Source organism: Polypterus senegalus, chromosome 13 (genome assembly GCF_016835505.1).
Source record: "Polypterus senegalus isolate Bchr_013 chromosome 13, ASM1683550v1, whole genome shotgun sequence".
NCBI lineage: Eukaryota > Metazoa > Chordata > Cladistia > Polypteriformes > Polypteridae > Polypterus > Polypterus senegalus.
Genome location: NC_053166.1, coordinates 101,555,804 through 101,583,623, shown reverse-complemented (window position 1 = coordinate 101,583,623; position 27,820 = coordinate 101,555,804). Strand labels below are relative to the sequence as shown.

Genomic DNA, 27,820 nt, shown 5'->3' with positions numbered 1-27,820 from the left:
AAGTAACAGTAGTCTCTCCTCATACTTCATATCTCTATCTCTTAATGTCTACTTTGATTTTTTTTCTTTCTCAAATTAATTAATTACATTTCTGTATGGCTTTGATCTAGCTCTCATTTACTTCAGTGTTTGGGGAAGAGTACCCCCTGAGTACACCTTATATAATTGTATGTTTTGTGTGAACTTACAAACTGTGGATTGAACCGCTGTTTTAAAATCAATATAATCTTAAAGCAATGATTAATGCCAAAAATACAACTATTATAGAAATATATAATATTATGGGTACAATTTAATACTTAGAAGTGGGGTACCAAAAAATAAATATTTATCTAATATTATCATTGTCATATAAACTAAAAGGCATAAAAGTACTTTTTGAATTATCTGCACCAACAAATGCTGAAATAAACATAATAAATGTCATAACTATGTCATACTTTTAAAAACTGTGTTCATAAATTGAAGGAAAATACAACAAGCTTGGTTTTTGCTTGTATTTATATGGAGAATTTTAGGAGACAGAATACAAATTCCCTTTTAGGAAACATTAGTTTACAAATACAAATAAAGAATAAAATCTACTTAATTGTACTCACAGAAATAAACTTTACATGCCCCATTCATTATAGATTCGTTTTTGTTTTATTTGGTTTGTCAAACTGTATGCGTCTGGTAAAGGTTGCCTTCAAATTTCTAGTTGTTCATTATGGCTTTTTAAACCTTTGTTTGGGTAAAGTAATTTTACAGTATAATGACAGGCTCAGCAGTTCCCAGGCTGCTCTCCGCACCTGCCACCCCAGATTGGTTATGGATCACTAGCCACTCCCTCCATCTTGTAAAAACTGCCTTGCATAAACATTATCAAACTGAACTTTGATCATAAGTTTGAACGAGTTGCAAAAGAAAAATTCAGTCACAGATAAAAATGCAAAAAAACAGCCGGAACATAAGATCCAAGAAGAGAAAACAGGTAAGGTAAACTTAATAGGTTTTACAAGATCCTCATTTCTGGTGGAAGGTATTTCTTTCTATAGCAGCTGTAGTTTTTAGGTTTTCTTCTTTGTGTAATTGGTTCTTTGTCTGTTTTTGAATGAAATGCAAGTAAAATAATAAAAAAAGTAAAACTCTTTTAATAGTCTGGTTAAAACAAACCTCCTTAATGTCTGCATTTGCACATCAAAATTCAACTACATAACAGGGTGGGTCAATTCACCAAGGCATGATGGTTGTGATAAATGCTTTGTGAGACTGGTGGTAGGACACATTAAATATAATATTGCACTGATCACAGACAGTCTGCACTGCATTTTTCATATCGTCACAAACAGTCCAACGAAAATACCATGTACCTTGCTCTTCACCATTTTGACACACCTGAATAATATAAACTGCTATACCAGAATACAGTTAACACACTATTTGCTAAGCATTTCACATTGTTGTTCAACCAAAACTGATCACTAAGATCCAAGACTTGGGACTGAGTAAATACCACTGCAAATGGATTTAGAACTTCGACACTGGCAGCTTCCTGCATGGGTGGACTGGCAGCAACAACACAACATCTGCACTTTTGATGCCAGCACTCAATGGCATATTGTGCTCAGTCACTGCTGTACTCCTTGTCCACCAGTGACAAAAAGACAAAATATAGCTTTAACTTGATGATCAAATTTGTTAATTTTACTCTTGCAGATAATATCTTTGGTTTCTGACACATGGTTATAGTGCTTAAAATGCCTTCCTTCATGTTACCAAAACCAAGGATCTTTTCATAAACTTCAGAAAACCCGTAGCAGACTACTACTTACATTGAAAGAGATGCAGCAGAAAGAATTAACAGCTTTTGATTGTTTTGGATATTCACCATTACAGACTGTCTGAAGTGGCCAAAAGAAATCTATGCTATAGTTTAAAGAAATGCACAAACTTGACAGCTTTTATCAACAGGACATAAGGTTAATTAACTGATACTGAAAACTATTTAATGTATACATATATATTCAATATGCATTCAATGAAGGATATTGGGTTTGTATTCTACGACTGTCATTAGTCTGAAAGAGACAAGAAAATAAATTAACTGTACTATGTACACAACAATTAACTTAACCTAAACTCAACAACTCTCATTCATTCAGACAAGGCCCACTTACAGTTACTGACAACCTAACATGCATGACCCTTGTATGCAAGACTTAACCAGAGTACACAGAGAAATTACAGTATGACAGTACAGCAAACTCAAAAGACAGTGTAACAAAGCCAGTACTTAACTTTAAAAACTGTAAGAAAGTATACAACTAACTATAGTGCTACTTAGCAATTAAAATATTTAGCCTGTATTTTTTAACTTGAAAATTTGTCAATCTGACGCACAAATTTGGTCTTTGTTATCAGAAAGATTTGTATATTTAATAACACTTTTTACATAATTTATTTCTTCATAATGTTAAGCATTCCTCTCCAAATTGTATTCTCTTCCTGGATGCAATGGAAAATTAGTTAGATTAATGATATATTGCACCAATGTTACTTGGACAAATATGTGCCTGTTATGAACTGGCAGTTTTGTTCTTATTTAGACTCCAGCTCCAACAGGCATCCAAAAACTAAACTGATGGCACTAAATTTGATTACACTGGGTAAGAATACTGGCATTCAGCCATGTGCTGTGAGCAAAACACTGAAACACCTGTGCAGTTAATGTGAAATTTCCTCCCTCATAAGTGAACACTTGCAAAAAGGTTGGTTAGAAGGATACTTGGTACAAGGAATGCATAAATTTGACTGAATAACAATAACAGAAACATTAGTAACAAGAGGTCATTAACTTTATCAGTTGGTGCTTGGTAAAATAAACAAATTATAATAAAATGATGAGAAACAAGAACTAAAAAAACTAAGGATTCTAAAGTGTTTTGATATACAAATAGCACGTCGTCTTCTTTCTAAGAAAAGGAACTCCCGTTGGGAAGGTCGAGAATGTTTTTTTATTCAAGAAAAATCAGTAAAAGCATTGAACGGAGCCGCATTTTTAAAATTATGGACTGTATGTCTACTTGTGAGCAGCAACTAGAAAAAGATATGTTATGTTAAATATATTAGTAAATATTCAAAAGAATCGGTTTTTGTAAGGATACAGAGATATATAATTTTTTTTTTCATTTTTTACATTCTGTGACATTCCGTACTTTCCTATCCACTTCGGTCGGTATCCCCTTCTCTAGCCAAAGAGAGCGACTGTTCTCTCCGATTGGCGCCCATCGGTTACAATTATTTTGGTTTTCGCCCACCCACCTCAATTACTAATTTGTACTAACTGACTTCATTTACCTCACCTTTACAAATCCTGCCATATTTCAATGTTACCACACAGTAGCGTCCGGTGCAGGAGCACAGAGTTCCGCCTCAACACAAGTTCCCAGTTGCGGATGTCGAAAGGAATAACAGCTCCTCCCTTTGCTTCACCTCATTACCATATTCAGACTACTTTATGCCGTGTGAAGATTAATACGCGTGTTTATGAATTAATGGATACCGTGTATTAGGAAAGTATTCATTGCATATAACAATAAATAATTATGTTAAACGTTAGGCACCATTGTAAGGAACTGGGAAGGCTTCAGTATGTTAACCATATATTTGTCACTCTATTGCGGGTAGGACAGTTAAGATTAATTGATATGAAAAGACGGGAAGCTCACTTTATTACTTTATATTTTGTATGAGAGATTTGAGGAGAGAATGCGTGCTGCTATTAAAAAATCTGTGCACCCATCCATTTTCTACACCTCTCTTTTCACTAACTGGGAACCAGGGCTATACTGACATTTTTAGAAGCAGCGTTGAAACTTTTCATCAGACGTCAGATTCAAAACGTTTTTCATTATTGTTGGTTACATTTTTAACGTGGGTATCAATGATGCATCCATCGGAGCCGTGGGAAATAGGCTTACAACAAGCATCGGGCAGCAACAATACTTAAAAAGGGTGCTAGCCCATACAGTATACACACAATAATCAGGAGCCAATTTAGCTTCGCAAATGCACCTAACCTCTTTGGAGTGTGGCAGGAAAGCTGAGCACTCAAATGAAACACACTGGCAGAACAAGCAAACTCCAATCGCTGGGTGCACGTTTTTACAAGCCATATACGCTACATATGTACGCAGCCTTAAAAGTACTGTGTCTCCAAAAACTGTGTTAAATTTAAAATAGCAAATATCGATTTGGCATTTCCTTTTACTTATTTTGTATTGGTCACTATACCTATCCTTTCACGTTTACTGTATTAATCATTGGTTTTTTAGACCGTTCAATCCTCCTTTACCGGGGAAATACGCTTGACACCGTGTTACATAAACATCAATAAGGTATCACCTTTCGCAGAATAGTCTGCCATATTTAGCTTATTTAAGCCTGCACCTCACATTAATTCTTGGCCTTGATCTCAAAGTCGGAAGATGGAGGAAGTGTAAGGGGGTAGTGGCTGAATCGGAGATAGCGGTTGGTCCATTCAGGGGCGTGGTGGATCGTTTTCATTTTATTTGTCTTTTGTCTGGTTGGTTTCCCGACCGGCTGAGGCAAGCCTATGCAGTTCGAAGGCGCCTGGGGGTCTGAATACAGCTATGTTGAAATTGTGGCCCACGAATTCAATTACGTACAACTCTTTTGGTACGTGCATTTAATATTAATTACGCACGTATTCGTTCTGCAATATATATTTTGGCTATTCTTTAAATACCAATTTGGGGGGTTTGTTTGGCGTAAATACTGGTTTCATTACAGCCACGAGAAGGTTTTAGCAACACAGCTTTGCAGACTACCACTCAGATTTAATCTTTATGTCACATGGTATGGATAAGCGTGGCTCCGCAGTAAAACCAATCAGATTGCAGATTTTATGTCACATGGTTTAGACAGCGGGGCTTCGTTTGGAAACGACTAAGTTTGTTAGTGATGGAAGGGCAGAGCCGGCTTTTACGGCTCCCAAATAGCTCTTCATTAAATAGCACTCTGAACCTTCTATTTTAGCCTAATTTAGCTATTACGAATGGTTTCTGTGTTGGTAAGCATTTTTTATTCAGTGTTTTCATAAAAGCCTTATTTTATCCGTTTTTGTTACAATTGTTTAATATTTTAATCAAACCTTTAAATGAACAACTGAACACAGAACCACAGCAAACAAATCAAATACATAAAGGTCAAAGTCTTAATATTAAGACACATTAGATAAAAGTCTTTAGTGCAGGTTGGCATTCAGAAATACCAGATGCCTCTGCTTTTTCCCGACAGCATTCGGCACCCTGTCTCTGTCCCTCTGTGTACCTGGCCTGTACCACTACACTCGCTTGTCTTCGGAGCGTCTTCCCCCTTTACTTTCATATTATGGTATGAGCACAGTCTCTCTTCACATGTGATTGGCCAGATTGTGCGCCCATCTAAATAAAGTCCCGCCCCTCTGCCTGCAGGGATTCTTTGCACTGCTGACCAGGGGCCTCATCTATAAGTGGCGCGTACGCACAGAAATGTTGCGTAAGAACGTTTCCACGTTTAAATCGCGATGTATAAAACCTAAACTTGGCGTAAAGCCACGCACATTTTCACGGTACCTCATGCCCTGTCGTAGGCAAGTTGTGGCGGCACCCAGCGTCAAAGCAGTGCTACTGTTCCTGTGTGGTTATCCTTTCTTTTCCGGACGCAGCTTTAGAGAAGAGCCAAGCAAAATGACACCTTTCATTGGCTAACTAAAAAGATTACAATATGCAAGCTTTCGAGGCAACTCAGGCCCCTTCTTCAGGCAAGATGTAATACAGAAACTGAAGTTTCTCGTGTTTATATCCACACACTAGGACAAGAAACAACAATGGTAAATCTTTAAAGGAAAAATCTTAAATGTAAAAAATTAATAGGTTCACTCAGGCTAAGATTAATTTAACAAGAGAGAGAAGAACAAGAGATGCGACAAAGTCTAAGTAGGATAGACTGGGATAAGCTTTTAAATGTGGAGACAGTCGAGGAGCAGTGGAACAGGTTTAAAAATGTAATGCAGGACAGATACATACCTGAATTTGGAATTAATAGGAAACTAAAAAAAACTCCACGATGGATTAATAAAGATTTAAAAAAGAAGTTGCACAGGAAAAACTGCTGTATAAGGCATATAAGACTAATGACTGCAAAGAGAATCGTAGCGCGTATGAGAACATGAGGGCAACCATTAAGAAGGATATCAGAGAGGCTAAAAGACAGTTGGAGAGGAATATAGCAAATAAGGCGAAAGAAGTCCCCAAGAGATTCTTTCAGTATTTTAGTAGTAAAAGAACAGTTAAGGAGGAGGTCAAGTTCATCGGGAATAGTAAAGGGGAATTAAAAGATACAGACAATGAAATAGCAGATGCCCTAAACTTACATTTTTCTGAGGTGTTTACAAGTGAGCAAGTGGATAACCTCCCAGAGGTAAACACGACTACTAAGGAGGTACTGAGGATTTGGAAATTGTAGAGGGAGAAGTGCTGCTCAGATTAAATAAGATGAAATCAAACAAATCACCAGGCCCAGATAATATTTATCCTCGTGTTCTTAAGGAGGCTAGTGAGTACATATATAAACCCTTGACACATATTTTTAGGAAGTCACTGTGCACTGGAGAGATTCCAAAGGACTGGAAAATGGCAAATATCATCCCATTATATAAAAAGGGTGACAGGGCAGATCCAAGCAACTATAGGCCAGTAAGCTTAACATGCATCACAGGAAAATTAATGGAAGGAATTATTAAGGATAAGATTGAGCAACACATGGCAAGGACAGGAGTTATTCTGAACAGTCAGCATGGGTTCAGAAGAGGGAGGTCGTGTTTTACTAACATGTTGGAATTCTATGAGGAGGCAACAAAAGGATACGATCAAAGTGGAGCTTATGATATTATTTATCTGGACTTTCAGAAAGCATTTGATAAGGTGCCACATGAGAGGTTGGGCATCAAGTTAAAAGAAGTGGGAGTTCAGGGTGATGTTTTTAGATGGGTGCAGAATTGGCTCAGACACAGGAAGCAGAGGGTGATGGTGCGAGGAACCTCTTCAGAACTGGCCGATGTTAAGAGTGGTGTTCCACAGGGGTCAGTGCTAGGGCCATGCTATTTTTAATATATATAAATGATTTAGATAGGAATATAAGTAACAAGCTGGTTAAGTTTGCAGATGATACCAAGATAGGTGGATTAGCAGATAATTTGGAATCCGTTATATCATTACAGAAGGACTTGGATAGCATACAGGCTTGGGCAGATTTGTGGCAGATGAAATTTAATGTCAGTAAATGTAAAGTATTACACATAGGAAGTAAAAATATTAGGTTTGAATACACAATGGGCGGTCGGAAAATCGAGAGTACACCTTATGAGAAGGATTTAGGAGTCATAGTGGACTCAAAGCTATCAACTTCCAAACAGTGTTCAGAAGCCATTAAGAAGGCTAACAGAATGTTAGGTTATATAGCACGATCTGTGGAGTACAAGTCCAAGGAGGTTATGCTCAACCTTTATAATGCACTGGTGAGGCCTCATCTTGAGTACTGTGTGCAGTTTTGGTCTCCAGGCTACAAAAAGGACATAGCAGCACTAGAAAAGGTCCAGAGAAGAGCGACTAGGCTGATTCCAGGTCTACAGGGGTTGAATTATGAGGAAAGATTAAAAGAGCTGAGCCTTTACAGTTTAAGCAAAAGAAGATTAAGAGGTGACATGATTGAAGTGTTTAAAATTATGAAGGGAATTAGTACAGTGGATCGAGACTTGTATTTTAAAATGAGTTCATCAAGAACACGGGGACACAGTTGGAAACTTGTTAAGGGTAAATTTCGCACAAACATTAGGAAGTTTTTCTTTACACAAAGAACGATAGACACTTGGAATAAGCTACCAAGTAGTGTGGTAGACAGTAAGACGTTAGGGACTTTCAAAACTCGACTTGATGTTTTCTTGAAGGAAACAAGTGGATAGGACTGGCGAGCTTTATTGGGCTGAATGGCCTGTTCTCGTCTAGATTGTTCTAACAATGTGTTGTCAAGAGATTTTTGGATAAGGTAACTGTCCAACAAAGTCCTTTGAAGTCTGTGATGAGTTTTTCAAAACAATATGGATCTGTAGACAGGTTATCTGTGTCAGTCTGAGAGATGCAAACAGTACTCATACCTGGCTATAAAACTCTTGTCTCTATTCAAGCCATGCTGTAATGTATTAAATTTTAACATGAGTTTAACTTCCCATTCTTTTCTCTCTTGCTGTGTTTTGAAGTTGCCCATAAGCACTGTGACTTTAAAGTCCCTCTCACAGTGTCCATGGCTGATGAAGTGGGCCGCTACAGGAACATCTGTGTTGCCACGCTTAGTGTGGAATCTGTGGAAATTCATTCTCTGGCGGAGTGTTTGTCCAGTTTCTCCCACATAGAGTGCAGTGTCAGGACATTTCATGCAGAGAATTAGGTAGACAACATTGGATGATCTGCAGGAAAATGATCCCTTTATGTGATGTTCAAGTCGGCAGTGTGGTATAACTATACGGTCTGTATTGTAGATGTGGGCACACGTTTTACATCTTTTCTGTAGGCAGGGAGATGTGCCATTTGCTGTCCGTTCATTTAGGGAGCTTTGGACAATAAGTTGCTGAAGGTTTTGTGGTTATCTGTATGCCAGGAGGGGAGGTTCAGGAAATACATTTTTCAGTGTTTGGTCGTTGTTTAGCATTGGCTGAAGTTCTTTTATAGTTTTTCGAAGTAGTTCAAGATGTGGGTTGTAGGTGACAACAAGGGGGATGCGATAAAGACAACAAGAACCTTTAAAGATTTACCATTGTTGTTTCTTGTCCTAGTGTGTGGATATAAACACAAGAAACTTCAGTTTCTGTATTACATCTTGCCTGAAGAAGGGGCCTGAGTTGCCTCGAAAGCTTGCATATTGTAATCTTTTTAGTTAGCCAATAAAAGGTGTCATTTTTTTCTCTACATTCACAATGGCTAACATGTTACAACACCCTAGTACTACTGACGCAGCTTTATAAATACAATGAAATTAACCGCATATTGTTTATTAGTGTAATGCATCTCATTGTAATCAAACTGTAACAATACAATGGTCCAGGGAATAGCCATAGTATTCCAAATATCATAACTGCTTTAGCGTTGTTACTCTCACTGCACCTTCTTCTTCTTCTTCTTTCAGCTGCTCCCGTTAGGAGTTGCCACAGCGGATCATCTTTTTCCATATTACTCTCACTGCACCAATCGGAGTATTTATATCAATGTATCTGAGTGGGGAATCACAGCAGCAGCTGATCGGAAAGAGAATTATCGGTATACAGCATCAAGCACACGCTGCCTCAGCCAGGGCAAAACGTTTCAAATCCTTTCCCGTACGAACCTCGCGGTTCAGAAACAGTTTCATCCCATGGACTATAAACGCACTCAATCAATTGCTCCTTGTAGAACTGTTTGTACTTATAAGTACAATTACCCCACTGTAAACTTGCACTACAATTATAATACTGCACAACCCGCTCCACTTTATAAAGCGCATATTTACATATGATGACAATATCATTTTTAAGATGAAATGCAGCAAAATACTGTATGTTGATTATATTATACAGATAAAACTTTAACTTCATTTTAAATAATCTGTATTGTTAGTAATTAATCGTGTGAGGACACGGTGCCGCAATACCTAGCAAGTTCACGTATTGTTCCTGCCTCGCGCTGTATATTTGCTGAGGCTGGCGCGACACTGGAAGGATAGACGGATAGAATAATTAAACACGTACTATGAAGATATTTCAATGTTCCGTAAAAGTTTTGAAGAATCGTCGTTGTAAGCTTACAGATGGCTTAACGTCTATTACAGAGCTGATTGTGTGGCGATTGGTTATTTGGAGAAAGAAAAGTAAGGACAGTAATTAGAGGTTAGTATGTTTGAAATAGACAGTACTGCTGCAATAAATTATTTCATCGAAGGTCGCACATGGTGAAGCAGCATCTTGTGTGAAACATGAACAATCACTACACCACAGTGTTCCCATGTTTAATACCATGCTTTCATTCCAATCATCATGAAAATGATATCATGTATACAGTACATCTCAGTATTTTAATTATTCAGAGAACAGTAATATCAGGAATGTAATGGATTCTGTGTCCTGTCGGAGAAAGAGAAAGAACGGAAGCACGTAGTGATTCACACACATAGAGCACAAACAAGATCAAATACAAAACAAAGCATTTAACATGCTACTTTAGTTACGATGGGATTTGAGAAACTAGTAAATTAAATGATTTTAAGATTAAGTTTATGATGTTCTACTTTAATGACAAAATAAACTACTTGATTAAAGTGGAAATTTCAAGATTAAAGTTGACATTTTGTGCTTTTTTCCACTGTGTGCCTTTTTTTTGGGCTACGACTCGCCTTTTCACGGCGACTTTGATATCTAACAATTTCTTTTTTATTTCGGGCACTGTGCAACTTTGTGAACTTGAGCTTTCGAGTTTCTCCGACACGCTATGTCAGTCGATGAACTTCCTTTTGTTGTTTATACCACTGTTTAAACCAACAAATAGTAAGTTTTTCCTTGCCTCCACTTGATATTCGCTGAAATTCTTCCATTTTCCCTCTTGCTTTTCCCATTGTCTTTTCACAGAACACTGAGCTTAAGGGCTATTTATATTGATTTGCATATTCAAAGAGGCGTAATTGTGGGAGGAGCTGGGGCGGGACAGCAGGCGCATGCACGAGCATTACTTTTCACGCTGACCGGTATTTACGTTTGTAGTGGAAAAATGCGGAAGTAGGCGAACGCACAGATTTAAGCATTTGGATATTTCTGTGTGTAAGCACATTTCTGCTTTTGTGCTTACATCATGTTATAGTGTGAGTTCTACGCATGGCATTATGCATGAGGCCCCAGGAGTGGCTGAAGATTTGGTTCTCGCCGATTGGAGTCAGCTGGTCTCCTTCACTACAAGGAATCTGGTCTTAGAGCCGACACGTTCGCAAATGACACATCACTACAGCTTATGCTTTTAATGTTGCATGGTTTTCCTCACTGCGCGCCGCTAGATAATTTACCCTATTTAATCTTCGTATCATATTGATGTAGTAAACACACCTTTTCAAAAGTGCTCACATTGTAGCTAAAACGGGTTTACTTTTATATGTTACAAAACACTAGTAAACTCTTTTCATTTAGGGGAAAACTTACAGAAAAACAGGAGAAAAATATATAGTTAATGCTTATTCAAACTACGCTAAACATTTTATCCGGTAAAGTTCTTAATAGAAATATACTTTTCTAGGTGTAACAGTAATGCAAATTGAATCAAGTGTTATGGTAATGAGAAATACAAGTAACTTCAATGCATTGTAGTACTGTTAAATACAATTCTTGTGTATAGGTTGCTTCAAATAACTAGCTGTTTCAAAAATGGTTTCATTTGTGCTTTCCTTGACATTTACTATCGAAATAGCGCTAATAACAGTTTTAATCTTATATGGACTTCGTTTTTTTACTCTTTGTAAAGAGTAAAGTACAGCCTGGGCATCAAACGGTTACAACTGGTAGTTTTGTTAAAGGTCCGTATACTTCAGTCTTTACCAGTCTGCAGTCTGTTGTGTCCAGAGGGCAAATACACTCCAGGAAAGTTTTCACAAACACTATAGGTTTTGAGGGGCATAATTAAAAAGCTGAGTTTACTGCTTCTGTGTTTTTGGATCTTTTGTCTGATGTTGCTGTGTTATACTGAAGTATAATTACAAGCATTTCATAAGTTTCAAAGGCTTTTATTGACAGTTACATTAAGTTTATGTAAAGAGTCTATTTGCAGTGTTGGCCCTTCTTTTTCAAGACCTCTGCAATTCGCTCTGGCATGCTGTCAATCTTGCAGCCCATTCATGCATAATCAATGCTTGGAGTTTATCAGAATTTGTGGGGTTTTGTTTGTCCACCCGCCTCTTGAGGATTGACCACATGTTCTCAATGGGAATAAGGTCTCTGGAGTTTCCTGGCCATGGACCCAAAATTTCAATGTATTGTTCCCCGAGCCACTTAGTTATCACTTTTGCCTTATGGGACGGTGCTCCATTATGCTGGAGAAGGCATTGTTAGTCACTAAACTGTACTTGGATGGTTGGGAAAGTTTCTCTTGGAGGATGTATTGGTACCATTCTTTATTCATGGCTGTGTTCTTTGGCAGAATTGTGAGTGAGCCCACTCCTTTGGCTGAGAAGCAACACCACACATGAATGGTCTCAAGATGCTTTACTGTTGGCATGACAGAGAACTGATGGTAGCGCTCACCTTTTCTTCTCCCAGACAATCTGTTTTGCGGATGCCCCAAACAATTGGAAAAGAGATTTATCAGAGAAAATTTTTAAACCACAGTCTCTCAGCAGCCCAGTCCCTGTATCTTATGCAGAATATCAGTCTGTCCCTGATGTTTTTCTTGCAGAGAAGTTGCTTCTTTGCTGCCTTTCTTGACACCAGGCCATCTTCCAAAAGTCTTCGCCTCACTATTTGTGCAGATGCACTCACACCTGCCTGATGCCATTTCTGAACAAGCTCTGCACTGGTGGTGCCACGATCCCAAGCCATGAATATAGTATGGTACCAAAACATCCTCTGAGAGCAACTTCTCCCAACCATCCAAGAGCAGTTTTGTGACAAACAATGCCTTTTCCAGCATGATGAAGCATCGTGCCATAAGACAAAAGTGATTACTAAGTGGTTTGGGGAACAAAACATTGAAATTGTGGGTCCAAGTCCAGGAAACAGGTCTTGTTCTTGCTTGCGTCCATTTCAAGCCTTCCGACTCAAGATGTCTGCAGAGGGCCCTCTGGAGAGAGGTCAGCGCATCTCTGATTTACACATTTGTGGTACTAACTGGCGCTGTCACTTAGTTTGGAATGAAAGTGGAGATTTTGTGCAGCTGGATCCCTACTTCCTTGTTAAAGCTGCTTTTTTAAAAGCCTGGTGTCCTATGAAAGCCTAGCAGAATGGACAATGGCTACTTTGTACTACAAAGGAAAAGCAGATTAAGAAGACTTTTTAAACAAGTTTATAGGGTTTTTGAAAGTAGACTATTGCTACTAATGATATATTACTGATTATAAAGATAATTTATATATTGTAGGTTTCCACTATTTACAAACTCTGTAATGAGTGCAGTAATGACTATAAGGACACCTTGTTCAAAAGATTTTGCAGACCTGATCCTGTCCAGTGGTACTTGCCTAATGTCACAGTTTATGACTTTTCAAGACATCTTGCGACTTATGCCAGTTTGATGTTTTCAAGCTTGATTCCTTTCCATCCCTATGAGGGAAGAGTTGCTGCCCTTCCAAGGAAAAATTGCTGTTGAAACTTAGTAAAAAGAATTTTCTAGAAAATTACTATGAATCAGGCATATGTGCCACTACAAAATTATGAATGTATTTTTTGTTAGTTTCAAGATGTTCTCCGTAAATGGTACAGAACATGCCTGACAAGAGAAGATTTTTGCTCACTTGGCACCACAGAAGGCATGGAATCTATCAATAGTCCTTGAAGATATTTTTTGTCCAGTTAATGCTTTCTGACTCCCTCTCCCTCTCTCTATCTCTCTCTCTCTCTCTCTATTTATTCATTGTATTTATTTATCCCTCCCCTCCTGTAGGTGGGAAATACATGCTTTCTGCTTATCAACTGTCTCAAGCACAGGTTTGTTTTTATTACAAGAACATTACATTTATTGTTATGTTTAATTCAACAGATCATCAATATACTAGTTATAGATCTCTATGTTCTATCATTGTGGCTCTTACCAAACAGCTGGGATCCAATGTACAGCTTCCTGTAAGATGATATATTAGTTAAAGCATGTGCTGTGTTACTGTTTATATGTTGAGTAATGTAACTCTGATGGAATGTTTGTTCTTGTGATTTCTCTAGAGTAATACACATCTCAAAGATTTACTAATCATACCGGCTTCGAACCCTGGTCATTATTTACTCTGTGTAAGTGCTTCTATTTTTGGAATTATTCTAATTATGTGCAGGTATTTACTGTATGTGATATTGAATACCAAAACAGGCAAGTATGTGATATGACTGTTTTCAGGGCACTCACCACATAAAGCATGAGCAGCATATCTTATGAAATTGTGTTCTATTCTAGCTAATTACTGTCATTAATGCAATTACATTATTGGTAAATTTTTTAAATATATTAAGTGTTTACCTCCAAGGTGTCTTATTGTCAAATAGATTATGGGACCACAGTCTTTAGAAATATATTTCTTGACCCAATGTATTCCTTTAAACCACTAGGGTACTAGGATCATACTGGATATAGAACACTGTTAAATTCAGTACAGGATATTGGGAAGTTAGGAGGTCGTATTCATTTGAATGTTCAAAGTCATTTGACATGTTAACTTATTAAAACTTCTTAGGTTTTGCTTCTTTCTGGAGATGGGAGGACACGTTCATTTGATCTGTTCATTTTTGTAAAATATGTATTGCATTACTTATATTGCACTGTCTGTTTGCGCTAGCTGTTTCTGGTCAGGATCTCTTGGACTGTTATGCTCATATACACTGTAATATTTATGTAGACTGTTCAAGATTTTGCTACCTTTACTATAGAGTTGCTCCCATTTTTGTTGTGAACTTATTTATGAAAAAATACAGTATGTACTTTACTGTAAATACTCTAGACCTAACAATTTTGTTTCTTAAATGACTAATGTAATTTATGATTTTTATTTCAGAGGAGTAGCACAGCAGTTTATACCTAGACACTGGATTGAGAAAACTAGATATTTCAGTACTAAAAGGGGATGTGGTGCCAGTGTAATGTCAAAAGAAGAAAATCTGTTATTGTAAGTTAAGTTGTTACAGTTTTTGTGAATCTTTGTTTTATTTTATTTTATGTGCAAATGTTTCACTGAGTAATATCTGCATAGAACAGTGATTATAGAAAGATGGCTGAATAAATATTACTAAAAGGTACAAAATGCCCATCGTCTCTTCAAATGAACATTTTTCTAAGGCCTGTGTAGTAGAAATAAGCAGAACAGTGACAAAAAACTCACATAAATATACATTAATTCAATGTTTATTATTCTTGCAGAAACATACAGTTTTTAGAACCTTCCAGCAGCCCAACAGCGGTTAATAGATAATGCTAATAAACTGAAAGATACAGTAATATGGATTCAGAGAGTGCTCAGTAAGTCTTGGAAATATGGGAGTATGGTGTAGACACAAGAGACGTCTTTGAATATTAGCAGGACATGAAAAAAGTCCTGTTTGAGATACATGATAAAAAATGTGTCTTCATGCTCAAGTCCTGAACAGACATGACAATAAAGACTCTGACAAGAAATCCGAGTAAAGTCTAGTTGCCTAAATCCCAGTGGTTCAGTGAGGGGTGACCATTCACCAAACCACCAAATCTGTTTCTTGTATTTCTTTTTTTGTTTGTGTTTTTTTTCAAATATTTTAGGACATCCACTTTTACCTGCAAATAGCGTGGTGTTCTCAAATTCTTTTTTTTACAAAGTATTGGATTCATTGTTTTGTTATTTAAAGTGTTTTTTCTTGATATGTGTGTTTATAATGTGTTTGTGTGTTGTGAAATAAACAATCGGACACACAACAAAGGTTTGGGGCAGCCACCCGTATAGTTTCCCTGCCTGCAAAAGGCTTTGATTTGAGTACATTGTGTACAGGTTCAAGTCCAAAGTAGAACTGTTTAAATATGAAGGATGGGGGTTTTTTATAGTCGGTTCCCAGAAAATGAAGTCCTCTGGGCTGGTACAGTAAGTGATGTCCTTGGGGCCAAAACAGGAAGTGATGTCCTTCGGGGCCGGGACAGGTAAGATTTCTCGTATTTGGTCTGCTGTGAGAAAAGAGAGAGGTTTAGCGCAACCCGCCACTTGTACCTGCTGTAGGTTTTCCCTCCATGTGCTGGAATAGATGATAACATCATCCAGGTAGGCAGCACTGTATGAGTTATGAGGCTGGATCACTTTGTCCACCAGAGGCTGTAAAATCTCTGGGGCCCCGTGTAACCCAAATGAAAGGATGCAATATTACCAGTGTCTACTAGGGGTGGTAAATCCGGCCTTTTCCCTCTCGGAATCCGTTAAGGGAACCTGCCAGTACCCTTTTGTCATATAAAGGGTTGTGAAGAGTTTAGAGTGCCCTAGTTGCTCAATGAGGTCGTCCACGTGTGGCATTGTGTCGGCGTCAAATCGGGAGACCTGGTTAAACCAACAGAAGTCATTGCAAAACCTCCAACTCTCGTCAGGCTTTCTGACCAACATGATAGGACTGGACCAGGGACTATGACTCTCCTCTATTACACCTAGTTCCAGCAATTGTTTGATCTCCAGCTCCACTTCTGCTCTTTTTGCCTCCGGAAGGCAAAAAGGGCGTTCTCGGACTATTACCCTGGGCTCTGTCACTATGTCATGCACAACCAGTGGGGTCTGCCCAGATTTTTCATTCACTACCTCAGGAACAGCCAAGATGGCTGCTTCGAGCTCCCAGCGCTGCTGGGTTGTCAAATCAGGACTGAAGTTAAGGTCGGATTTACGGGCGAAGAGTCAGTGGGGCTGTCTGGATGAGGGATCAGAGTCTCTGTCCTTCCACAGTTTCAGCATGGTTACGTGGTATATCGGTTCACTCGGTCAACAGTTTGGTTGTTTAACCAAAGAGTCTACAAGCCCCTTCCTCTTCTTAACCTCATAAGTGCCTTGCCAATGGGCCAGTAATTTAGAAGGTGAGGTAGGAACAAGGACCATGACATGATCGCCCAGTTGGAACTCCCAAAGTGATATGCCAAGGTTGTAACACTGGGCCTGAGTTGCTTGCGCCTTTTCTATGTGAGTTTTTAGGACTGGTCATATTTTATCAAATCTATCGCGTAACTGTGCAATATATTCCAATATGTTTGTGGAAGGGAGGGCCTCTTCCTCCCTGCCTTCCTTTAGAATGTCTAATATGCCCCGGGGCTGTCATCAGTATAATAATTCAAACAGTGAGAGCCCCGTAGAGGGTTGCAGGACTTCCAGTATAAAAAAAGAATGAGGGGGAGGAGCTGATCCCAGTTCCTTCCATCCTCACTGACCACCTTACAAAGCATATGTTTGAGGGTTTAATTAAACCGCTCCATTAAACCATTGGTTTAAGGATGATACACCAAGGTTCTTAAATGTTTTATACTCAGTAACTTAGCTGTTTTCCGGAAGGTTTTCGAGGTAAAGGGCGTCCCTTGATCCGTCAGGATTTCTTTAGGGATGCCACATTGCAAGAAGACCCCTACCAACTCCCTTGCGATAACTTTAGTGGTAGTTGAGTGTAACGGAACACCTTCAGGATATTTGGGTGTCATAATCCACCTGGACCATTATGTATTTATGGCCCCTGGCTGAAGGTTCTAGGGGTCCCACCAAGTCGACCCCGAGATGCTCAAAAGGGACATCAATCAAGGGCAGAAGAATGAGAGGAGCACGGTCCCTTCTGGGAATTTGCCACAGTTGACACTCCGGGCAGGACACGCAAAAGCAGCGGAACTCCTCATTGATTCTCGGCCAAAAAATCTGAGTTTTATACACTCCAGGGTCTTTTTGGGCCCCAAATGGGTTCCAAGGATGTGGGTATGTGCTGGTTCACAAACTTGTCACCGGTATGTTCATGGGACTAGCAACAGTGACCGCAACTCTCCTTTGTGTTCAGCCACCCAATATAGGAGGTCATTATATAGGACAAAGTGAGGAAGGACCCTGTGGCACTCAACAACAACATTTATTTATATAGCACATTTTCATACAAAAAGTAGCTCAAAGTGCTTTACATAATGAAGAATAGAAAAAAAAAAGACACAGTAAGAAAATAAAATAAGTCAACATAGAATAAGAGTAAGGTCCAATGGCCAGGGTGGACAGAAAAAACAAAAAAACTCCAGACGGCTGGAGAAAAAAATAAAATCTGTAGGTATTCCAGACCATTAGACTGCCCAGTCCCTTCTGGGCATTCTACCTAACATAAATGTAACAGTCCTCATTGGATTTAGGGTTCTCACAGAAGGACGTGATGATGATGCTCACATAGCAGACCACCACCACAAAGAAAGCGGAAAAAGAAACAGAAGATATAGTAGGATTCAGTACAGATTTTAGAGCCACCATGAATAGTTATTATGATGAATTGAACTTAAAGAGTATCAGGATTAAGTTAAAGTGAAGTTATGAAAAGGCCATGTTAAAGTAATATGTTTTCAGCAGTGTTTTAAAGTGCTCTACTGTATTAGCCTGGTGAATTCCTATTGGCAGGCTATTCCTGATTTTAGGTGCATAGCAGCAGAAGGCCGCCTCACCACTTCTTTTAAGTTTTGTTCTTGGAATTCTAAGGAGATACTCATTTGAGGATCTAAGGTTACGATTTGGAATATAAGGTGTCAGACATTCCGATATATAAGATGGGGCAAGATTATTTAAGGCTTTATAAACCATAAGCAGAATTTTAAAGTCAATCCTGAATGACACAGGTAACCAGTGTAGTGGCATCAAAACTGGAGAAGTGTGCTTGGATTTTCTTTTTCTAGTTAGGATTATAGCAGCTGCATTCTGCACTAGTTGCAAATGATTTATGTCTTTTTTGGGTAGTCCTGAGAGGAGTGTGTTATAGTAATCTAGTCGACTAAAATGGCCTCAGTCTGCATTCACCCGCAAATCATTTATTACTTTAATGAGTGCAGTTTCTGTGCTGTGATTTGTTTTAAAACCCGACTGAAATTTATCAAGAATAGCATGTTTATTTAGGTGGTTATTTAACTGCATAATGACTGCCTTCTCCAGAACTTTACTTAAGAAAGGAAGGTTAGGGATGGGTCTAAAATTTTCAAGAGCCGAGGGGTCGAGATTATGTTTCTTAAGTAGGGGTTTAACTACAGCAGTCTTAAAACAGTCTGGGAAGACCCCTGTATCTAATGATGAACGTTTGTTTATCAGAACGACTGCATTTTTTACAAACTTAAGGGAGTCATCATTCCATTGTTAACTTTTAAAAGAAGCCGGAGTCTGCCTGAATTGAAAATACAGTTGAGGGAGAGGGTCGGAAGCGACCTCATGGGGTGTGGTTTCCACCAGTCTTGCCGCAGCATCTGCATTTGAAGTATCCACTTGCGACAGTCAAGGAGTTTCTACGTCATTAGTAGAGGCTGCAGTCCATCTCTCCTCCGGCTGTAAATACATAGTGGAATCAGCCGAGGACGCCGTCTCAGCGTCCATCACTAGGCCCAGCAGTTGGTTAGGGGTGGTGAGTGTTATACCTCTTTTACTGTTTGACCAGTCTCTCCTGAGTATTATGGGGAATTTACAGCTACTGCTAGTCTCTTTACCACCCAGTCATAGCTGACAAAGCTAAATACTGGCGGACATCCCCATGTACACAGGTTATACTCGTCTTGGGTTTAAGCCATTGTCGTGGCAACACTAAGTGGCGGGCAACAATTGAAATGTTACTGCCAGAATTGAATATGGCTTTTGTTTTAATTCCATTTAATAGCACCTCTCCTGTATACGCACAAGCCAGAGGGTTAACAAGACCACACCACCTCCCCATCTCCGTGCCTCTGCAGACTCCTTTCTCCCTGCAGGAAAATGGCAAATGCGGGTCAGAGGGTCCCGGGAATTGCTTCATAGTCTGGCGACGAGGCATTGCGATAAGGGCACAAAAATGTCCAAGTTTACAGGGTTACTTTTCTGATTCTCCTGGATAAATTCCCATTCTTAACGATTCTATGATCTCGATTAACAAGGCCATGTTCTTAATTGGCTGACCCCAGGCCAGCTAAGCGAGGTCTGATGGCAGAGCTCTGAGCAGTAGTGCAAACGCCACCTGCTCGACTATTTGTCAGGTGTTATTGAGGTCTGATCTTAACCTGCACCTGACTTTAGTCCACAATTGTTTGGCCTGGGAGGCAGTTGGGAACTGAGCTCTCACTGCATCACTCTCCTTGCCTACCAGCCTGGGGTACTCCCACATTTATTGAAGATCTTTGCCTTTGTGGGGACCTGTGGAGTGGTCCATTCACCCGGGAGCCCATAATCAGTCCCTCATGTGTTCCCTTCTGAGCCCGGCCTAGTCTGTAGGCCCTTCGTTCACATGCCCCTGGTACTTTAGCAGCCCCTTGGGTTGAAGCGTGCCTCGGGTTCCCCCCACCAACACCAACCGACCCCCCAGCGGGACAGCGGGGCCGATAATCTCCCACCTGTCTCCTCAGTGGTCGGTTATTCGACTGGTGTATCCAGGCTCTTCTAAGGACCGTCTCCTGTTTTCTGAAAGAGGCCATCCTGCCGACTATGCCAATGTGAAATAAACAACTGAACACACACCAAAGGTTGGGGGTAGCCACCTATATAGTTTCCCTGGCTGCAAAAGGCTTTGAGTTGAGTATAATGTGTACAGGTTCATGTCCAAAGTAGAACTGTTTAAATATGAAGGATAAGGCGTTTTTATAGTCGGTTCCCAGAAAGTGACGTTCTCAGGGCCAGGACAGGTAGGATTTCTCGTATTTTCTCATATTTGGTCTGCTGAGAGAAAAGAGAGAGGTGTAGAACCTGGTGTGGGATTTGCATTTTCTTTGGTTAACTCCCAAGTGCACATGTGTGACAGTGTTTATAAATAAATGTTTGTTGAAAAGCTTACTGTAAACTGTGTCTGAACTGACTCTGAAATGCCAATAAAAAATCTACTTAAAAATGATAAATAAAAAATAATAATAAAATGATGATAATAATAATAATAATAATAACTCTTAAGGATGAGTGAAACACTATATGAGACACCACGCAATGTTACACCAGCACAACTTGAGACAAGGTCACAAGTATATTATAACATAAGTTTTAAAACAAAATGCATGATCAAATGAGACTGACCTTTATCAAAATGAGGAGATTAGGGAAGTGTGGAGGCAAAAATGAACAACTTTCGTTCAACATTATATAATTTCATCTGTTAAAAACATCAAATTGGACTCATGAAAACTCACTGGCTGACACTTCACTGTGTAGCTGTGCCATGACCCTAAGCATAAAGTCAGGGTCTCAAAATGGAATCAAATCAAAAAAATCATAGAACAAAAAAAAAGCTGAATGTGGTGGTACTACAGGCATGACAGAGCATTACACATCTAGTGAGATTTATGGATTAGAAATTCCAGGATCTGCAACCAGATACTGAATTTTATTTTATATTAGTTTATGTTAATTTGTCCAATTACTTCTGCCCCTTAATTAATGGACTTGTGTACACAGCTGAAATTCTTACACTGTTTACTTAATATCAATGTAAAATCCACTAAATTACAGTTTTGGCAATTGACCAATTGTTTAATTTCAAATCCAAATTTAGAATATCTATAAAAAGTATTCAACTCCTTGGAAGTTTAAACACTAAATCACAGTGCGTTTAATTTGACTTTTCTGACACTGATCAACAGAAAAAGTTTATTTCATGTGAAAGTCAAAACAAGTTGGCTTAAATGTATTACAATTTTAAAACACAAAATAGATTACATAAGTATTCAACCACTTTAAAAGACATGCCTAAATAATCACTGGTGTAGCAATTTGGTTCAAGAGTATAGCACAATTAGTTAAACAAAGATGGAATTTCTATTTAATATATTAATATGGACAATATTGTAAGTAGGAACTCTCCTAGGAGCCGTCTGAATATGCTTGACAAATGCATATTTACAGTGATCTGAGTTTTTTAAAGAGGAACTTCATCTCTCAATATTCCCTTCACTGCTGGCTAGAAACCTGGTGTGCAAATAAAAGCATAGCCTTTGTTAACAGTTGAGATGATTTTTGGGAAAGGCTTGGATTTTTCAAAAGAGATGGTCTTCATCCTAACTGGAGGGGATCTTTTGTATTATCCCAAAATACGGCAGGAAAACTGACTGGCTGAATGATTATAGCACCATCCAGGCCACAGTCATGTGATCTTAAATCATAGGCTGTTGTTTACCCCACCTGTTACTTTTCTCTTACCTATAATACCTGTTGTGCAGCATCCAATAAATGTACTCATGATGCAGAACTTAAATGACTTGACAACTAAAAATTAAGGTGTTTAATTAGATCCTCCACCAGGGGCACCTGTAATATAAACTTAGTTCAAATTAAAACAAAAAATATACCACCAGTTCAGAAAGATGTATGCAGTTTTAAATGCTGCTTATTGAACATTCATTCTCTTGGAAGTAAAGCTGTTTTGCTAAATGATATTATATTAAATACAAAATTTGATCTGTGTCTTCTCACTGAAACCTAATTTAGTAAATCTGATACTGTTCCCCTAGCTGAGGCATTGCCAAATGGATACACATTCCTTCATAAATCTAGAGATAGTGGTCGAGGAGGAAGCCTTGGAATATTTCATTATGACAAATTGCAGCTTCACATCCTTTGAGGCATTAATTTCAAATATTAAAACAGATTCCAACGCAATTGTAGTGCTAGTCTACAGAGCACCAGGGCCATATTCATTGTTCAATGGCTGAATTTGGCAACCTTTTATCTGATTTGGCTATAAATTATGATCACATAGTGTTGATGGGAGGTTTTAATGTACACAATGATGTGGAAACTGACACTTTTAGCAAATGTTTTACTTATTTGTTAAATTCAGTAGGATTTTTGTCATATTGTCAAAGGTCCAACTTTTAATCATAACTACACATTAGATTTAATTATAACTTACAAAGTTCAAATTCAAAATTTAAATATTACTCCATTAAGTAATTGCTGATCACTAATTACATTTAATTTGGTTCTACCCTTACCAATACACTCACAGATTAAAACAAAGTCAGTGCAACATCTAGATTGTAATTCTGCTTCAATATGTATTGATACTTTGAGTAAGTCAAGTGTAATTATGGAAAACCATTTAGATCAGTTAACAACAAATGTAGACATGGAAAACAATTCAGATCCGCTAACATCACATTATAATATGACCTTGAGAGATGCTCTGAACACAAAACAAAAGTGATCAAAGCACATAGAAACTCTTCCAAGTGTGGAGCCGACCCGGACACAGGCAGGCGGACATGTTGTTTGTCACCACCACACGTTTATTATATATACAATATTTACAAATATAAAGTCCAGTGCACACTCACAAACCCCAATACAGTGTCCTGGCCACACAAATGCCTTTTCTTCGGGCCGTCTCCACACTCCTCTCATGCCTTGTCCTTCTTCCACCCGACTCCAGCCCTGAATGAAGGAAGACAGCCCTTTTATATTCTCCCGGATGAGCTCCAGGTGATTCCCGACACTCCTTCATTGGCCACTGAACTCAAGCACTGCTGCCTCGCAGTTAGGAGCCCCTGGTTCACTTCCTGGGTCCTCCTTGTGTGTAGTTTGCATGTTCTCCCCGTGTCTGCGTGGGTTTCCTCCGGACACTCCGGTTTCCTCCCACAGTCCCAACACATGCAGGTTAGGTGCATTGGCGATTCTAAATTGTCCCTAATGTGTGCTTGGTGTGTGTGTGTGTGTGTGCGCCCTGTGGTGGGCTGGCGTCCTGCCCGGGGTTTGTTTCCTGCCTTGCACCCTGTGTTGGCTGGGATTGGCTCCAGCAGACCCCGTCACCCTGTAGTTTGGATATAATGGGTTGGATAGCTGAACTCAAAAACCACTAAAGTTACTGCAGAGAGGAATAAAGATGAGGTTGGCATTGAATATAAATTGAGGGCACATTTATATGTTGTGCACTGCAGCATGTACATTGCAGGTTTTCTGGCCAACAATACAGACAGCTTCAACTGCAAAAAATACTTAGTTAATTTAGGATTGGTTAGGAAAATGAGCAAATTGGAGGACCACATTAGGAACTTCATAGCGATTACGCAAACCGGATATTGGATCAGTTCGGTTTGTTTAGACAATTTGGCCACTTCTGTTTCAACTTTAGTCTCTCCAGGTCCCACTGTAGTCGGTGTGTGGCTGAAATCAGCAGCACCATTTCTGTCGCAGGACGAGTGGGTAACAGTGAGACTGGGGTCCATAATACCAAAATGTAGTCGCTTGGCACCCAGGTCACCAGTTCAGATCCAGAACAAGTTCTCAGCATGCTGCAGCGTGCATGTGAATCCTGACAACAATAAAGTGCTCATAATTGGCTGTTCCATAGTGTTATCAGTCTAAGCAGACAGAAAAAATTTGGAATACCACATGAATCTGTTTTTGGTCCACTTTTATATAATCTTTACATGCTCTCAGTTGGTAGATTGTTACAAGACAGCAAGCAAGCTTAATTACCACAGCTACACAGATGATACCCAGATTTATTTGCCTCTTTCTCAAAATGATTCTAGTTCTACTGATTCACAGTGTGATTGCCTAAAGAAATTAACATTTGGATGAAGCAAAATTCAATTAAACAAAGATAAAACTGAAATTATAATATTTGACAATAAACAGGAAATACTTAAAATTGCTTCTTACTTAGAGTCCAAGGAACTGAAGGCTGAAAACCAATTCAAAAATCTTGGGGTACTTCTGGATGCAGATCTTAGTTTCAGTAAGCATATTAAAGTAGCAACTAAATCTGCATTCTATCATATGCAAAACATTTCTAAAATCAGAGGAATGATGTCAAAAACAGACTTTGAGAAACTTTTCCATGCCTTTATTTGCAGCAGAGTAGATCACTGCAAAGCCCTTTTCTCAGGTATATCAAAAAAGATATGTAAAAAATTGCAGTTTGTTCAGAATGTCACTGTCAGTATGCTTATCAAAATTAAAAAAAGAGAACACATTACTACAGTATTAAGATTACTACATCGGCTTCCAGTTAGCTACAGGATTAATTTTAACATACTGGTTTTAGTATATAACTCACTAAACAGTTTAGGACAGAAATTGTAGCAGATTATAGCCATCTTAGATCCTTAGGGGCTGGGAAGATGGTTAAAGGACCTGCGTCCTTGACCCAATACCAACAAGTTTTTTTTAAAGACGTATCAGGCATGCTAATTGATAATATTCTTGACATAGTAAATTCATCATTAGATACGGTGGTCTTCCCAGACCAGACAGTCTTAAGACTGCTGTAGTTAAACCTCTACTCAAGAAAAATAATCTTGACTCCTCTGCTTTTGAAAAATTTAGACCCATCTCTAACCTGCCCTTCTTAAGTAAAATTCTAGAGAAGACAGTCATTATGCAGTTAAATGACCACCTCAATAAACATGCTATTCTTGATAAATTTCAGTCAGGTTTTAGAACAAATCACAGCACAGAAACTGCACTCGTTAAAGTAGTAAATGACTTGCGGTTAAATGCAGACAGAGGCCATTTATCTGTTCCCATCCTCCTAGATCTGAGTGCCGCATTTGACACCATTGATCACAATATTCTTAGAAATCGCCTTATTCAATGGGTGGGTCTCTCTGGCAGGGTCCTAAATTGGTTTGAATCCTACCTGGCAGGGAGAAAATTCTTTGTTAGTTGTGGTAATTATAACTCAAAGACACATGGTATTCTATATGGTGTTCCACAACGCTCTATCCTGGGCCCGCTGCTCTTCTCAATCTAATGCTTCCGTTAGGTCAGATTATCTCAGGGCACAACCTGAGTTACCACAGCTATGCTGATGACACACAGCTGTACTTATCAATAGCACCTGATGACAATGACTCTCTCGATTCACTAACACAATGTCTTACTTGTATTTATGAATGGATGAATAGTAATTTTCTCAAGCTAAATAAGGAGAATACTGAAATTTTAGCGATTGGCAATAATAGATTCAATGAGGTTAACAGAAATAAACTTGATGCATTAGGATTAAAAGTCAAGACGGAAGTAAAAAACTTACAACTTACAAACTGTTGACTGTAACCTGAATTTGAAATCGCATATTCATCAGACCACTAGGACAGCATTTTTTCACTTAAGAAACATAGCAAAAGTTAGACCTCTTATATCATTGAAAGATGCTGAGAAATGAATTTATGCTTTTGTTTTCAGTCTACTAGATTACTGTAACGCACACCTCTCAGGACTACCCAAAAGTGACATAAATCTTTTGCAACAAGTGCAGAATGCAGCTGCTAGAATCCTAACTAGGAAAAGAAAATCCGAACACATTTCTCCAGTTTTGATGTCACTATACTGGTTACCTGTGTCTTTCAGAATTGACTTTAAAATTCTGTTTATGGTTTATAAAGCCTTAAATAATCTCGCTCCATCTTATATATCGGAATGTCTGACACCCTATATTCCAAATCGTAACCTTAGATCCTCAAATGAGTGTCTCCTTAGAATTCCAAAAGCAAAACTTAAAAGAAGTGGTGTGGCGGCCTTCTGCTGTTATGCACCTAAAATCTGGAATAGCCTGCCAATAGGAATTCGCCAGGCCAATACAGTGGAGCACTTTAAAACACTGCTGAAAACACATTACTTTAACATGACCTTCTCATAACTTCACTTTAATTTAGTCCTGATACTCTGTATGTTCAATTCATTATAATAATGATTCATGGTGGCTCTAAAATCCGTAGTAACCCCTACACTCTCTTCTGTTTCTTTTTCCGGTTTCTTTGTGGTGGTGGCCTGCGCCACCACCACCTACTCAAAGCATCATGATGCTCCAACATTGATGGATAAAAAGCCAGAAGTCTACATGACCATCATCATCAAGTCCTTCCGTGAGAACCCAAAATACAAAGAGGACTGTTTCATTTATGTGAGGTAGAATGCCCAGAGGGAACTGGGCGGTCATATGGTCTGGAATCCCTGCAGATTTTATTTTTTTCTCCAGCCATCTGGAGTTTTTTTTTTGTTTTTTCTGTCCTCCCTGGCCATCAGACCTTACTCTTATTCTATGTCAATTAATGTTGACTTATTTTATGTTCTTACTGTGTCTTTTATTTTTCTATTCTTCATTATGTAAAGCACTTTGAGCTACATTTTTTTATGAAAATGTGCTATATAAATAAATGTTGTTGTTGTTGTATACCCAGAGTGAAAACAAAACAGGGTAAAATGGGTTTTAGCCATTATGCAACACAAAAATGGAACAATCTGTCAAAACATGGTAGAGATGCCCCAAGAGAAGAAGTGTTAAAATCAAAATTAAAAAAAAAAAATTCTCCCTGTGCATTTAATTATGTATAGTGCATTTTATTGATTAAGTTACAGAATTGTAGCACTGCTGTGTAATTATTTTAATTTTTAATTGTATGTATTGTTTTAAATTTCTGTCATTTTACTGTGTTTCTGAATTTATCATTTGTTTTTATGTTTTCATTGTATTGTAATCTAACCCAGCCACAGGGGATGCACAAACCAGTGTTTTTCTTCGTGCCTGTCCCAAGCCTGGATAAATGGAGAGGGTCACGTCATGTGTAAAATTTTGCCAGATCAACATGCAGACAACAATACAGATTTCCATACTGAATTGGCCGAGTCCTAGGTTAACAACGATCGCCACCAGTACTGTTAGCCAACAGGGTGCAGGCGGAAATTGGGCTACTGTTGGCCGAAGAAGGAGAAGAAGAGGGGAGAGACATGTTTGAAGAAAAGAGAACAGTAGGAAGGTAAAGAGAGTGGAACTGATTGTAAGAACTTTACATGTTGGCAGTATGACTGGTTAGGGGAGAGAGTTAGCCAATATGATGAAGAGAAGGAAAGTTGATATATTGTGCATGCAAGAGACTAAATGGAAGGGGAGTAAGGCCTGGTGGATCGGAGGTGGATT

At 38.7% G+C, this 27,820-nt stretch overlaps 1 protein-coding gene and 1 long non-coding RNA gene across 3 annotated transcripts in view; one reads left to right on the top strand and one right to left on the bottom strand.

Annotated features, from left to right (window-relative positions):
* Positions 1–3,450, bottom strand: part of bcat2 (branched chain amino-acid transaminase 2, mitochondrial) — a 221,255-nt gene extending 217,805 nt beyond the window's left edge. The window contains exon 1 of the mRNA XM_039773887.1: positions 3,345–3,450. Coding sequence (XP_039629821.1) covers positions 3,345–3,362 — 18 coding nt within the window. The 5' untranslated portion in view covers positions 3,363–3,450. The remainder of the gene's footprint in view (positions 1–3,344) is intronic.
* LOC120541912 lies at positions 430–27,429 on the top strand. 2 transcript variants are annotated; one of them, XR_005636113.1, is made up of 5 exons: positions 430–973; positions 13,704–13,747; positions 13,979–14,044; positions 14,800–14,910; positions 27,391–27,429. It is a non-coding gene; the product is annotated as an uncharacterized LOC120541912 (long non-coding RNA). The 2 variants fall into 2 exon arrangements; XR_005636114.1 differs by lacking the exon at positions 430–973 and adding an exon at positions 4,469–4,680.
* Positions 27,430–27,820: the final 391 nt, after the last annotated feature.